Source organism: Durio zibethinus, chromosome 9, assembly GCF_047325235.1.
Source record: "Durio zibethinus cultivar Kanyao isolate XHJ-2024 chromosome 9, ASM4732523v1, whole genome shotgun sequence".
NCBI classification, from domain to species: Eukaryota; Viridiplantae; Streptophyta; class Magnoliopsida; order Malvales; family Malvaceae; genus Durio; species Durio zibethinus.
This window is the reverse complement of record NC_143170.1, coordinates 6,606,255-6,621,032: the sequence shown is the minus strand read 5'-3', so window position 1 is coordinate 6,621,032 and position 14,778 is coordinate 6,606,255. Positions and strand designations below refer to the sequence as shown.

Here is a 14,778-nt window from a genome sequence, read left to right as displayed (position 1 = left end):
AATGAACATCAAAGAAACAAATATGTTGAGAAAGTTGGTAGATCATAAATGCAACAACTCATGAAATAGTTGTCTGATTGTAAATATGTGAAGTAGCATATGATTAATAAGTTAAATGTAAGAAACTTGTTTTGGGCTCACCTTATTTGTATAGATTTGTTGCATGCCTTTCTAAGTGTCCTAATTATGGATTATACATATAAACATATAGATATCGTCTTTCTTTGCGAGAGATTATTAGTATGACTTTCACTGAGATGACATTTTCTGTTGCATTTATGTTCATGAGGCCGAGCGCTATGTCAACTACAATTGAGCACTATTAAGATTAATAAGTTTAATGCTTCTTGTTACATTTCCTAATGTCATTATTATTGATAGAGATTTAACATTGATGAATGCAATACATATTGTGTTTTCGAGCACAACAAGTCTTTTGTGTAGATTTCATATATAAAAAAATGTGCTTGTGAACTATAAGAAATTTTTTTAATGAAAAAGAAGTGGAAAGAATTCATATCAAGTTAAAGTGTCATTGTGTTCTTTTCTACCCATGATGAGTATGAAAGGCATCTAAGTTTATTGGAGATTGATTACTAGACTTATCGAGATGCAATTAAGTATGTCAAAAAGTAATGGTTGACAAAACATAAGAAGAGATTTGTTGCTGCTTGGACGGATAAAGTAATGCACTTTAAAAATGTTACAATAAATAAGTATGATTTGATATAATTTTTTATTAAGATTATTTATATTTGCATAATTCATAACAAGACTTCAATTCTAATATATCATTATTAATTCATATAAGGTTGAAAGTGTGTATTCGAAATTGAAAAAACATCTTAGATCATTCCAAGGAGATTTTGAATCACCATGGAGTATAATTAATGGCCTTACTGAGTTGTAACATACAAAGATAAAGGTTTTTTTTTAGAAAAATATTACAATTGTCGAGCATAGTTATAAGTCTTCTTTATGGTTATGTTATACGATAGACATATGGATTATCTTATGCTCTTGAGATTACAGAGCACACAAAGGTAAAAAGTCCAATTTCTTTAGTCAAAATGTATCTTTATTAGAAAAAGTTAGATTTAATAAAGAAACAAGCAGATGTCATATTAAAAAAGTTGACCACTGCGTTGAAGGTTGAGTGAATCATACAACACTTGAACAAATGGGATGAGTTTGGTAAATTAACCATGAAAAGAAAGTTAAGATAACTAGGTGATTCATTAACAAATGCTTTGATTCCACCACTAGAGATTGTTAAGACAAAAGGTTGCAAAGCAATTAAAATAAATAAATCTACGCAACGTGACCCATCAAAATGGAAGATTGTGTTATCTGCACAAAATAATAAATCACCACCGGCCACTGCTAATTTAGTGAAAATGATGACACAAATAAATAAACTTCGTGTTAAGTGTTAGCATGGTAAACAAAAAATGCAATATTTATCTCGTTTTCTAGTGGAGTTACATCCATAAATATAGACCATCGTTGATGTTGTGGCAAATGAACATTATGATCTTCATTCTACTACTGGATTGCTTAGATTGGGTATAGATGGTTAGATACAAGTGCGACAAATTTAATTGATGCACTGATTCAATATCGAGGTGAATATGTAAAATTATATGAATCCATTGAGCATGTTGAGAAATTGGTAAAAAATTATTGTGTTTCGACACTTATGCCTTATACAATAAGTGGACGACCTTCCCTAATATGGGTCATTTGATTGTCTCACGATATAATGTCATATTAGTTCACATTAGTTTGAGACAGTACTTGACCTATCTCTTGATTAGATCTGTACCGCCTGCACCATTAGAGCATATAGTCATTACAATTGGATTTGTAAATAATTATCATTTTATGTAGGTACCATTTATTAGATTTGATATTTATCATTCTTATTATTTATAATCACATTATAATTGATACATATCATATCTTGATATTTATTATATCTATTTATTTTGTGCAGGAGTTTATAAAGCCATTTTCACCAATACTTTTAATTGCATGCAACTGATGGAGGTTTAGATATGAATGTGCTGGAGGATGAGAGGCTCTATATATTGTGTGTATAGAGGATTTTAAGTTATTATTTAGCAAAAACTCTGATGTAGCCACCTAAGAAACAATTAAAATTGATTAATGACTTTAAATGAATATTTTGTATTTATTAAGATGTTTTATTTGATATCTTATATTTTTATATTTAATAACTTCTTTAATGCATATGTTGTATGTCAAATATCATATATGCCTACATAAATAAACAATAATGGTAGGGGAAGTAATCATATGAAAAGATAATTATAATAACATAATGTACGTCTGAGGTTTACAATAATAAAATTCTACTCCCCAAACCTTAGGTCTTTAAGTTTGGACATATATATGATGTGATGGAGCAAATAGACCAAAAGAGGCTAAATTTGATGTTGGGGATCAGGTGGTGCTATTATTGATGCTATAAAAGAAGAGTGTAAGGAATCGAGCAATGCTCCTGACGATGGTGAAGATAAGATGTGCAAGGAATTAGGCATGCTACTGTCGGGGCTGGAGGTCAGGAGAAAGTGGGATCAAACACTAGAATCAAAGATAGTTTGGCAATTGATGTATGCGACCCAAACAAAATGTCATGTGCTTTCAAAATTGAATTTCTTCATACATCAAGTCCCTAATGTAGACCATAAAAAATAGTGGTCCGAAGAACTGCTAATGCTTGTAAGCTCACTTACAAAATTTTAATAAGGAAAATCAATATTCAAAACATGTAATTGGGTATATTGTATAAGTAATTAGTACCAAAGTTATAACTTACTGTATCCCTAGAATAACTACTAACAATCGGGCTATCGGGATATACTAAAATTTAGATTTATGCATTGGATTCTGAATGTACTAATGAGAAACTAATGCATACCAAGCATAATAAATCGATGAAGACTTGTTTGGTGTAGCAGATCTACACATTTAATGATCGATAGGCAAAACATGTATGTATCATCAATCCCATAATTTATGCAAAAAGTTATGCGCCACCTCATACATATTGGAGGTCGCACCACAGTCAGCTCCACACAGAGTTAGAAGAGTTAGAGGAATGGTCTATACATATTCGAACTATCCTAATACCTTCTCCAGATGATATGGCTTAATGATAGCCTCGCACATTATACATACAAAAAAATAAAAAATCTCCAGTAAAGGGTGATGTTTTGTTGCATTTCATAAAGATTCTAACACATTCAAGCTGATGGTAAGTCATCTAGCTGCTCTTGTAGTTGTTGTAGTGAATTAGAATATGTACATGGCTTCCACCACTGAGCATAAGGCTGATCATCAAAATATTCATTGTTAGCTACTGGATTAAGCATAGAAAAGTGATCATAAATCTAGGCCAATATTTATATTAAAGAAACATAAATTATATAATCTAGATACATGAAGAAATGTAATATAAACAAATATAATTAATATATAAATCATTAAACTAATGTAATTAATAGACATAAATAAATGTAATATAACTAGCAATTTGATGAACCTAAGCTCTGCTTGTTATGCCAAATTGCCTAAATAAATACGTTAGGCAAGATGCCCCCTAAGTATATGTACTGATGGTGCTCAAGTTGCTAAATAAATGTAAATACCACACCGATAATTTATTTCTTCTCTTGTTGACAAAAAGCATGCATCCTAAGAGAAAGAGTAAGAAAGCTTTGGTAGCGTACTTCACATCTCAATCAAAAGCACTATCGGTAACACTTCTAAATGTATTCTGTAACCATTATAGCTTGATAGATTGACCATGAGAAATCTTCATCTTAGTGGATGCCACATCATCTGAGACTCTAAGCAACCTCACCAATAACACCTTCGCCTCATCTGTCGTCAACTTTTAAACTGATAGCATCGCCCCCCCTAACAGGTATGTGGAGAATCGCATATATATCATCCAATGTGATCGTCATCTCATTGAATGATAGGTAAAAGGTATTTGTCTCCGACTGCCACTGCTCAACAAATGTTAACACTATCTTATTGTTGGACATATGATAGGTGTAATTGATCAAATGTAACAATCCTGACTCAACAATGTGATGAGTAATACATTGCTAAGAAGTATCTAGAGGCCAATGTTGTAACTTTGCCCCCATGATTAATTACTTTTAAGATAATTGGCTATTATAAAAACAACAACAAATAAAAACTAATTAATAATTTTAAGTACATTAAGTAAGTAGCAAAAGTAAGCATCAATCATTAATCTTATTTAATTTATTGCCTAGCCATTCCATATTTGTGCTGCAATATGAGTTTCGAAAGCTTGAAAGCAAAAAGTACCCATCGACCCTCTAGGAAATGGCTCTAGGGGATGAATAACCAACTCTGTGGGATAAACATCCTATTGCTCTATGGGCTGCTTTGCCAAATCAACATCCGACTGCTCTGTGGGATCAATAACCTACTCATGTACATAATCATTAGCTTGTCCGTCTTTTCTTAAAGGCAGTCGAATGCTTTCGAATATCGATTGTAGCATGTCCACTACCTCGATTAATGTCTGCTCCTTCCATTTGTGTCATATCTATTTTTACAAATATTAAATGATAACATAAAAGCAAACATACATGACTAACGATTACATAATAACACATGTATATAATATCAAAGTATTGTGGGTTTTCATACATTTGTAAGGGATTTCTAAAAATGAATTTTCGAAAGTTTTTGAAGGTTTTCGAATATCCATTTTTGAAAACCTTTAAGAACTTTAGAACATGGATCTATAGAATTTCTTAATGGTTTTCAGAAATGGATTTTCAAAAGTTCTTAAAGGCTTTTAGATATCCATTTTTGGAAATCTCAAATAACTTTAAAAAATTCTTAAAAGCTTCCGAGCATCCATTTTAGAAAACTTCAAATAACTTGCAAAAATTCATTTTTGGAATTTTTGAATCGCACCTAAAGTTTTAAAATCTTAAATCTTACGAAATCAAATAAAAAAGTAAAAAGAACAAACGATTTAACTCTTATGCTAAGCTTTGTAACTTTGAATGGGTGAAATTTTCTTTGAATGTGGCTTGATTAGGGCTTAATCTTTTAGGGTTTTTGGTTTAGGATATGAGGGAAATGAGATGGGGTGTTTGAGTTTTTAGTAAATTTGAATTTAAAGTTTGAAATGTGTTGAATAAAAAATGAACTGTCAAAAGTAAGGGTTGTGTTGAGAAGATTTTGGGATGCAAATAGCAACTATCTTATTTTAATGCTAATTTCAACAATCCGTTTGGTTGGAGTCCTAACTTTTTTCCAACAAAATTTGGATCTAATAAGGCTCAAGAGTTTTGAGGACACTACCCAAGAAATATTGAGCTATGTGCTTTAAAGTTTCGATCTTGAGCCTAGACCATCATAATTAAACTCTAAATCAGTACTAGGTCCAAATCGAATTAAAGATAGTATGGATTTGTCTTTTTTTATTTTTTTTATAAGGTAAGGCATTATCGTTGATATACAAGTTAAAAGTAACAAAGAGGAGTGAAACTTTAAGCAAATATCATTCAAGAACACAAGTAAGCATTAGAGGGAAACCTAAAGAGTATCTTGAAACCTTTTCTACTCAAACATTAACTTAATGATTATTATATTAAAAGTCTATTTGGATGAGCGATGAGATTTATTGTAGTAAAATTAAAAACAGTAATAAACATGAGATTAATTACTATAATGATAAAATTAAAATCAATGATGAAATATATATATTTAATATAAAATAATAGTAACAGTAAGATGAATTGTAGTAAGAAAAAATTATTTTTAAGAATATTATATTAAAATATATATAATAACAAATTTAAATTATTAATATTAATAAAAATTAAAAATTATTTTTATAATAAATAATAATTATATTAATAATAATTAATAATTAATAATAATATATCTAATAATATTTTTATATTAAATTAAAAATTATTTAAAAATTTTAAATAAAAACGGACAAAATTAAAATGAAAGGATATGTTTGTATTTATAATAAAAGCTAAAGGATAAAAAAAAGTAAAAAAACATAATGAATTGCTCGGTGAGCCACTGTAATAAAAATGACCAGTGGCCAACGGGGATTATTTTTACCTCTCAGTGAAATCCAAACGGATGATTCTTGCCGTGCAGTACAGTTGGGCACAATTTGCCATAGCAATTGAGGGTGCGATTAAATTCTTGATTGACTTGTTTGATCAACCATGGCTTTTCTACGAAAAAGAAGTGTAGTTTTAAGTTCAAATAATCTTCCCCAATCATATCTAACATAGGAAGAATTTTAGTAATGTTTATCATTTAATCTTAATATTTCATTCAATTAAGTAAATATGTGTCAAAATTATATATTTATTATTTGTATAATTTTTGCACTTCACCTAAGTAAATGGAATAATAATCAGTAAAATAATTAGAAGTACACCTTTCTTCATCCTCTCAAATTTACAGTAAATCTATTTTATTTTCTTTATTTTAGAAGAGGGATTTAATAACTTATTGAACAAAAAAAAAAGAGTGCGAGAAATCAATTTTTAGTAGTAATTGCATAAAAACGCGCCGTTTCATAGTAAACCCTGGTTACACTCCTTAATCCCTAGCACTTCTCCTCTGTTCTTTACACCAGCAAAAGCTGCAAAACCCCTGGGGGCAAGACTTTAACCAGCTCGAACTAAAAGTCTACAAACTCCCAATCAACTAGCTTAATCCCAGGTGAGTCCTCTCTCTTCAATTACCTATTTCTATTGTTCACAACGAAACTGTATCGATCAATGAACATTTCCTTTCCCAATAGACAGCTATCATGCAACTGGATATTTTCAGCTTAATGGGTATTTCTCAACGCGAGAGCACAACGTTTTCCGAGCTTTCCCTGTTTGGATATCCCAATCTGCTTGTGCATTTCTTGGATTTGTTGGGTATTTTGAAGATTCAAAAATAATGGGGGTGTCCCATTGCTTACTTGGTGCTAAAAATGAACTCTATAGCTCTATTTGGTACAAGAATTGTTTATAAATCTTGTTATATTATTGTTTTATCCAGAAAATTATGTAATAGTAGTTTTGATAGGGATAAAATTGTTAGTGAGTTATATTATTTGGAGGAACCCTTGAAGAGAATGTGGAAGGGTTCCAGTTTTGACTCTGTTTTCGATGAAAATCACGATGATTTTGGGGGTTATGGAAGCGGCCCTGAGGACCGTTTTTCAACGAGGCAAGGATTTTTCGACAGTGGAAGGGATGATGCTAGGAAAATTCTTGAGATTTTACAACAAGATGGGCCGGAATTTGATGCAAAAGCTGCTCTTAGTGAAATGCAGATGAGGGTCTCCGGGTTTCTCGTGAGAGAAGTTCTTGTGGGAATTTTGAAGAACATAAATTATGCGAATAAGTCCAGATGTGCAAAACTAGGGTACAAGTTTTTCGTGTGGTCTGGTCAGCAAGAAACTTATAGGCACACTGCAAACTCGTATCATTTGATAATGAAGGTATTCGCAGAATGTGAGGAATACAAGGCAATGTGGAGAGTAGTAGATGAGATGATCGAGAATGGCTTCCCAACAACAGCGAGGACGTTTAACATTTTGATATGCACATGTGGAGAGGCAGGCTTAGCTAGGAAAGTTGTGGAGAGGTTCATCAAGTCAAAGACATTCAATTATAGGCCGTTTAAGCATTCATACGATGCCATTCTGCATACACTTCTTGCTGTGAACCAGTACAAGTTGATTGAGTGGGTGTACCAACAAATGTTAGCTAATGGTTTTGCCCCAGATACTCTAACTTATAATATTCTTTTGTGTGCAAAATACAGATTGGGGAAGTTAGATCAATTTCACAGATTACTTGATGAAATGGGTAGATGCGGATTTTCCCCTGATTTTTATACATATAACATCCTTCTGCATGTTCTTGGCAAAGGGGATAAACCACTTGCAGCACTTAATCTATTGAATCACATGAAAGAAGTGGGATTAAACCCAGGTGTTCTTCATTTCACAACATTGATGGATGGCTTGAGTCATGCTGGAAACCTGGATGCTTGCAGGTACTTTTTTGATGAAATGATAAAGAATGGATGCATGCCAGATGTGGTTTGCTACACCGTAATCATTACGGGATTCATTGTGGCCGGGGAGCTTGATAAAGCTCAAGAAATGTTTGATGAGATGATTGCCAATGGACAACTTCCAAATGTATTTACGTACAATTCGATGATTCGTGGTTATTGTATGGCAGGAAAGTTTGAGGAGGCACGCTTCATGCTTGAAGAAATGGAAGCTAGAGGATGTAACCCAAATTTTGTTGTGTACAGTACCCTAGTGAGTCATTTGCGGAGTGCTGGAAGGCTTTCTGAAGCTCATGAAGTAATAAGAAAAATGGTTGAGAAGGGGCAATATGTTCATCTGCTCTCAAAAATCAAGAGATACAGAAGATGCTAGGTAGTAGATTGTAGGATATAAATATTGTTTATTGTAACTTAATTGCCATTATACTCATTGGTTCAGCTATGCCAGCACCGCGTACATGCTGTTTGTGATTGATGTCAAGGGAGTAGAAAGGAAAGTACGCACATTCTTCTTTCCCGTCTCATATTTTGTTATTAATTTGTCTGAAACAATGATACTCAATAGAAAGCTAAATTAATCCATCTTTTCCCTTCTTAATCAATGAGATTTAACTCCCCCTCTCCTTCCCCCCCCCCCCCCCCCCGGTTCAGTTGGCTTCAGTGTGCAATCAAATTTTCTTAAAAGTCTCTTATGGAATGAATAATTAAAGATAGTTGACTTCTTGTTCAAATCTAATTTACTGAACTGTAAATTGTGAGAATCTAGGATCTGGATTGAGAGTTGAAATTTTCAGTTTTGTATTTTCACTAAAATGTAAAAACTATCCTAGATGCTGCCAACATACTCTATGTATCTGCCTAATCTGCTCTTGGCTTTGCTTTTCTTTTCTTTTCTTTTGATTCGTGCTCTTTTCCCCTTTTCTTTTATTGTTCTATACTTTTACTTTCTATGTTGTAACCTATAACTTTACCTCATCTTGGCCACCTGTTTGAGCCAGGGATTAGGCATTTTAAAAATTAATGGTGAATGGAGTCCTTGTGCCATTAAGGGTTGTGCTAGCTTAGGTATTGCCTTGGAGGATTAGACATCAGTAATAATTGTTTGTTAGTTCTGAAAAGCATGAAATGGAAAATATAGGAGTTGAAGTTTCTTTAAGTAGACTGACGTACTGTGTTTCCTCTAAAAATACAGTCTCTCCTAACAGGAGATAAGCAGCGTTTTCTCTTCCCAAGAGTCAAAAGAAAGTGAGCTGTTGGCTGGTGATGGTAGTGCCATTGGTGGTGAGCTGGGCAGTGGTCACATGAAGGTGACAATGGCAGTATTGCAGTGGAGCTTGATTTTTCTGGGAGAGTTTCAGTGACAGTGAAGTTGATGTTTCTGAAGAATTAAAGAGGTTCAGTTTGCTAATCTTGAGACCTTCAATTCCCAACTAAGAAATGTGACTTATGATTCATCAATTGTAAGATTTGATTTCTTTCAAAGAACTCTAATGCGGTAAAGTTATACAGTTTCTAAGTTATTTCTTTGTTAATTATGGCTTCCTTTTCTTTAGGCCGGCATTTTCAGAAGATATGCCTAGATGTTCCTTCTTTACTTTTATTTGCTCCTCCCTTGTCAAGATCTGTATCTGAGTCATATGTAGACATGCACAACTTTGTTCATTATCATGTTGTTCATAGTCAAGTCTCTTAATTCTCTCAGATATTGTCTGAAACTGAAAAAGAAGAAAGGCTGTTTTTCATTGAGAACATAGAGAATGTTGTTTTCATTGGAGGGCGATTAAATAATAATTATGCTCTTCTATTTTCTTGACATGCAGATATCAAATATTCCATGCATGACTGAGGAATTTTAGCCTATGTTGTTCCTATTTTTGCATCTCAGATTTGTGGTCATTGTGGATCAACTCAAAAGCAGCCTGCAAGGTTTTTCATCCCATTCATAATCTTTGTAGTGTCTCTAGACTTACAAGGCTGCCGTCTTCTAGGGGAAAATCTTAAATGACTTGACAGAAGATAGGATGACATCTCCAGCTAGTATTGAGTGTTTTTTTTTTTGTTTTTGTAGGGTTACATGGAACATTGCCATTGATCCCTGGGGGAGGATGTTGGCCTCAATTTGGCGATGATATTTCATCACCATCCTTCATTACAAGTGTAAAACGTCTCACTTGAATAAGGTTTTATTCTTTTGGCTTTAGGTATTGCAACAAGGAAGAAGAAATGTGCGGTTAGGTTGAACAGAATGGGGGCCTTCAGGCTCCTACCACATTAACTGCTTTTTGACTTTGTTTCCCTTAGATTACATAAAAGCGCTTGATGCCTTTGTGCAAGCATCTACATTGCGATATTTGGCCATCCTCAAGTTCAATGCTCTATCCTCGTGTAGTCCCAAGCTTTGATTTGGAGAAGATGGAAGATACCTCGTTGTAGTTGACTTCCAGGGATTTGGTAAGATTACAAGGAACCTGCTCAAAGGTTCATATAGCTAGCTTTTACAAGGAATAGCCTTTTATATCATTGATCTCCTTTGAGCTGGTCATTCTTTTTGGTCTTTTTCACTCTGCTGAGGCCCAGAGTGACAACAATAATAAGACGTGTTCATTCTAGAGTATGTAGCTAAGTTTGGGTTTTCGATGTCTCAATTTCTCCTGTAGTAAAGGCATGTCATTGTTTCTTTGGGATGATGATTTATTACTTTACAGGATTGGATAGGAAGCAGATATCTTTCTTCCTTGGTTTGAAAACCAGAGTCATCACTGTCACTCATTTTACGAGAACGACATTGCAGGCTGTTGTTATACCTTGGTGGTAACGTCATTAGCATTTGACTGCCACATCATCGGTGCTCACACATGGCTTCAAATAATCACAACTCACACTTCGCTATTTTCAAATAAGATAAACACAACTCACACATGGCTTCAAAACGTGTAGTCATATGTTCAGCTAATCACATCACTATTTACAAAGCAAAAAAGGAAGAATAAAATCAGACGTACATTTTTACTTTACACTTTATTCTTCCTTCTTTGCTTCTTCCCTCTCACTCAAAAACTTAATTGACTTGCCGATCGAAGTGTATTTTGGAATGTTACCTCTGGCACCTCTTAGCTCTATATTTTTTAAACAGGTTTGACATGCGCTCTCTCGTCAGACTAGGAATGATAACAACACAAGCGAACACAGTAAGCAGTTTTCCATTCTATTATGTATATTTTAATGTTAAAAACATGAATATCCTGGGAAAATAATAACTACTTATCTAAAGCTTAATCTCTTTAACTTTATGTTTAGTTCAAATGGGGATGGTAGATTATGTAAGTAGATAGCATGCATAAAAAAGTGAACATATGAATCGTGAATCCTCATCAATCCACCTTTTTTGCTCTATTTTATTCTCTTATAAGTTTCATAATAACTATAAGTTTAAAATTAATGGTTGCAAAATTTTGTTTGCCTTTTACTTGGAAAATCTCTTTGAGCGCCGGTTACGCAGTAAGAGCTTAATACGGTATATAATCGAGGCTTTCGCTTTTATGAATAAGAGGACTAGGACTGAGAGAATGTTGCACTAGACTAATCGTGCTCTTTTTAATTCCTTCCTAGAGAAGGACGATTTGCGTGTTTTGACTGCGACGTGCAATGCACCCTTTTTCCACGATTGAAAATGACCCCTTTTTTTTTTTTTTTTTTCTTTTTGGATTGAGCTATTGGGGAGGAAGGAACACTCAACAACCCAAAGTAACTTCTTTGTAACTTCAATTTGTTTTAAGGATTTTCTTAAGGTATATTCTTTAATCTTTCAAGCATTCGGCAACAGAATTCTTTGTTCAATAACAAAACAAAACCGGCAAATCTCTCGTAACTCAAACTGCATAAATTAATTTTACATAAAAATTACATAATCTATCTAAATATCAACCATCTAATTACAGTCTGCTAAGATGACACGCTAACTTCTCTAAACCAAAACCCCTTTCACATTGCTCATGCTTGAATTTAACTCTTCTGCAGACAGGAACCTGGCCTCCTCCATCTCTCAAAACCTTATTTCTTTAACCTTAGAAGATGGGTTTTTTTTATTTTTATTTTTTCTGTTCCTTCTTTTCATCTTTCTTTTCCTCTTTCTTTTCCTCTTTCTTCTGTTCTTTCTTTTCCTTTGTCTTATCTTCTTTCTTCGCTTCTTTAGCAGGTCCAACTGATACTATGTCAACTTTGCCTACTTTCTTCAACTTCTTCACCACTGCCACTGCATCCATCTGTCCTACCACTGTCAGCTTCTGATCCTTTAGATCCGCCGCGATTGAATCAACTCCTATCACCCATAATTTTCACATTAACGAACTTGCCAAAAAAATTGTCTATTTGCTCTGATTTTTTATAGTATGCATAAAAGGCAACCAGAGATCCAAACGGTTTTATTATTAGATTAAGAAGTTAAGAGCAACTCCCCATTACTCTTGAGATTTCAAAGACAATCAAGATCTGAATTTTGACAAAGATTAAACTCACAAATCTTTATAGTGTAAGCAAATTAGTATATGGTAAATCATAAATATACCATAGATATCTGCAACAGCTTCTATGGCTTTTTGCTTGGTCTTGTCATCAGTCATGGTTAGAACTTTCAGGACCACCTTCTGCTAAAACAGTAGACATGAGACATAAAATAGGGTGAAAAAGGAAGAAGAATAACATCAACATGAAAATAAATAGTGCTTAGCAGAATCATAAAGAGCAAAGAGAAAATCACCTGAGCCATTTTACTGTGAAAAATAATGTGAAGATTGAGCAAATATGAAAATGAAATGAATTTTGAGGATCAATGGCCTTTATAAAGAGTGAAATTTGTGTACGAGTAGTCACAATCTTCACTCAGGCTTCAAGTGGATGCTTATTATTTACGGTTTCTGGCCACATGGCCAATTTTTGTCGATTATCAAATGGCAATTCATGTTTCTGCATCTCGTGTTATGTTTGACATTTGTAATAATACAAATGAATACGGATATGATATAAATTATAAAATATATTTAAATTTTAAATATAAATATGATATATTTATTTTATGTATTATATATGTCATAACATAATTAATATGTATATAATTAATTTTAAACACGATATAAATAAATATAAATAGGTATAACTAATATAGATATTTAAAAATAAATATAATTAACATAAATATATATAAAAGAACACAATTAAATTAATAAATAATTATAAATTATTAATTATTTACAATTTAATAAACTTAATATATTAATAATATAAAAATATTTATATATTAAAAAAATAAAAAATACCCATTTAATATGTATATAATATATACATTTAAATTTTAATATATATTACATAATTATATTAATTTTTAGTATCAAATTTAAAATGATAAATTATTAAAGATTAAAAAATAAAATAATAATATATATGACTAATATTAATATTAATATTAATATTATATTTATATTATTAATATAAAAAATAATTTTATAATAATTATTAAATGAGTATTATAATTAAATATTTAAAATAATTTTTATATGATATTAAATAACTAATTAAGTATTATAATTAAATTTTAAAAATTAAAATAATTTTTATATATTTATATTAAATTAAAATAAATATAAAAATATGTTAAATATGTTAAAGATGTTAAACATATAAAATATGTCAAACGTGTATTAATATAATAAAATTAAATTAAATATATTATTTATATTATATTATATATTTAAACGTATTAATATATATAAAACATAAATTATGTGACGATAAAATTCATGCACAAATAAATATAAAATATATATTTTTAATACATATATATATATAATATTTTTATATTATTTTTATATCATTATCTAAATATAATTGAAAATATTAGGATAACAAATGTTAACTTGACGAGCATTTCGGCCACTTGATTGACTTTTTTTCTATCTTTTTACCCCCCATTGAAAAACAGGTGGCAGTCAAATCATCACTCTAATCGTACAGTTCCAAGTTTGTAACTAATGTTAATGATGTGAATATTAAATTAAATATAATATTTAAATTTAAAAAATTTTAATATAATATTTATATTATAAATTTATTAATTAATATAATATTAAAAAATTATTTATCTATTATTATTTAAGATTAATTATGTTAAAATTAATTATTAATTTATTAATATATTTATAATTTAAATATTAAAATAGATATTTTTAAAATTTACCATAATACATATTTTTTATAATTTAATGAGACAATAACCTTTATAACTATTGCTATTTTAAAAAAAAAATTAAACCTTATCATCAATATCTAAAGTTCTATTGACACTGAAAATTTCTTTTCAAAGAAATGACCAAATCTAGATTAGATCATGGACCATAAGCTTTGCTTTTAGGAGAAGTTTGGTTTAGAGAAATATTTTTTTTTTCAAAATTTTTTTGTTAGATATTTAATTTTAACGTTTAATTTAAGATAATTTGATTTTGAAAGAAAGTGATTAATTTTTAATAATATCTAAAGTCTCAAAATAAAAAACTTATCTCTCTTTATGATATTATAAGATTTTGAAAGAAAAAGTTATGTTATTTTTAAATTTGATTTGAATAAAAAATTATGAAATAATTGTTATTATTTTGAATA

General features: G+C 31.0%; 2 protein-coding genes across 8 annotated transcripts; one reads left to right on the top strand and one right to left on the bottom strand.

The window, feature by feature from the left end:
* Positions 1-6,628: 6,628 nt before the first annotated feature.
* Positions 6,629-11,842, top strand: LOC111309983 (pentatricopeptide repeat-containing protein At1g55630-like). Of its 7 annotated transcripts, none has more exons than XM_089765739.1 (5): positions 6,629-8,627; positions 9,323-9,524; positions 9,951-10,056; positions 10,199-10,581; positions 10,836-11,842. In XM_089765739.1, exon 1 carries the CDS (start codon positions 7,037-7,039, stop codon positions 8,501-8,503), a length of 1,467 nt encoding a protein of 488 aa, XP_089621865.1. In that variant the 5' UTR covers positions 6,629-7,036; the 3' UTR covers positions 8,504-8,627; positions 9,323-9,524; positions 9,951-10,056; positions 10,199-10,581; positions 10,836-11,842. The 7 variants fall into 7 exon arrangements, with proteins under 7 accessions (XP_089621865.1, XP_089621864.1, XP_089621862.1 ...); XM_089765738.1 differs by lacking the exon at positions 10,836-11,842 and having other exon boundaries at positions 6,629-6,774; positions 6,861-8,627; positions 10,199-10,809; XM_089765736.1 differs by lacking the exon at positions 10,836-11,842 and having other exon boundaries at positions 6,629-6,774; positions 6,857-8,627; positions 10,199-10,809.
* A 135-nt stretch (positions 11,843-11,977) lies between these two features.
* On the bottom strand, positions 11,978-13,039 carry LOC111310007 (heavy metal-associated isoprenylated plant protein 39-like). Its single transcript, XM_022909088.2, has 3 exons — positions 12,887-13,039; positions 12,695-12,773; positions 11,978-12,448 (listed from the first exon to the last, which is right to left on the bottom strand). The coding sequence occupies exons 1-3, from the start codon at positions 12,893-12,895 to the stop codon at positions 12,219-12,221; spliced, it is 318 nt and encodes a 105-aa protein (XP_022764823.2). The 5' UTR covers positions 12,896-13,039; the 3' UTR covers positions 11,978-12,218.
* Positions 13,040-14,778: the final 1,739 nt, after the last annotated feature.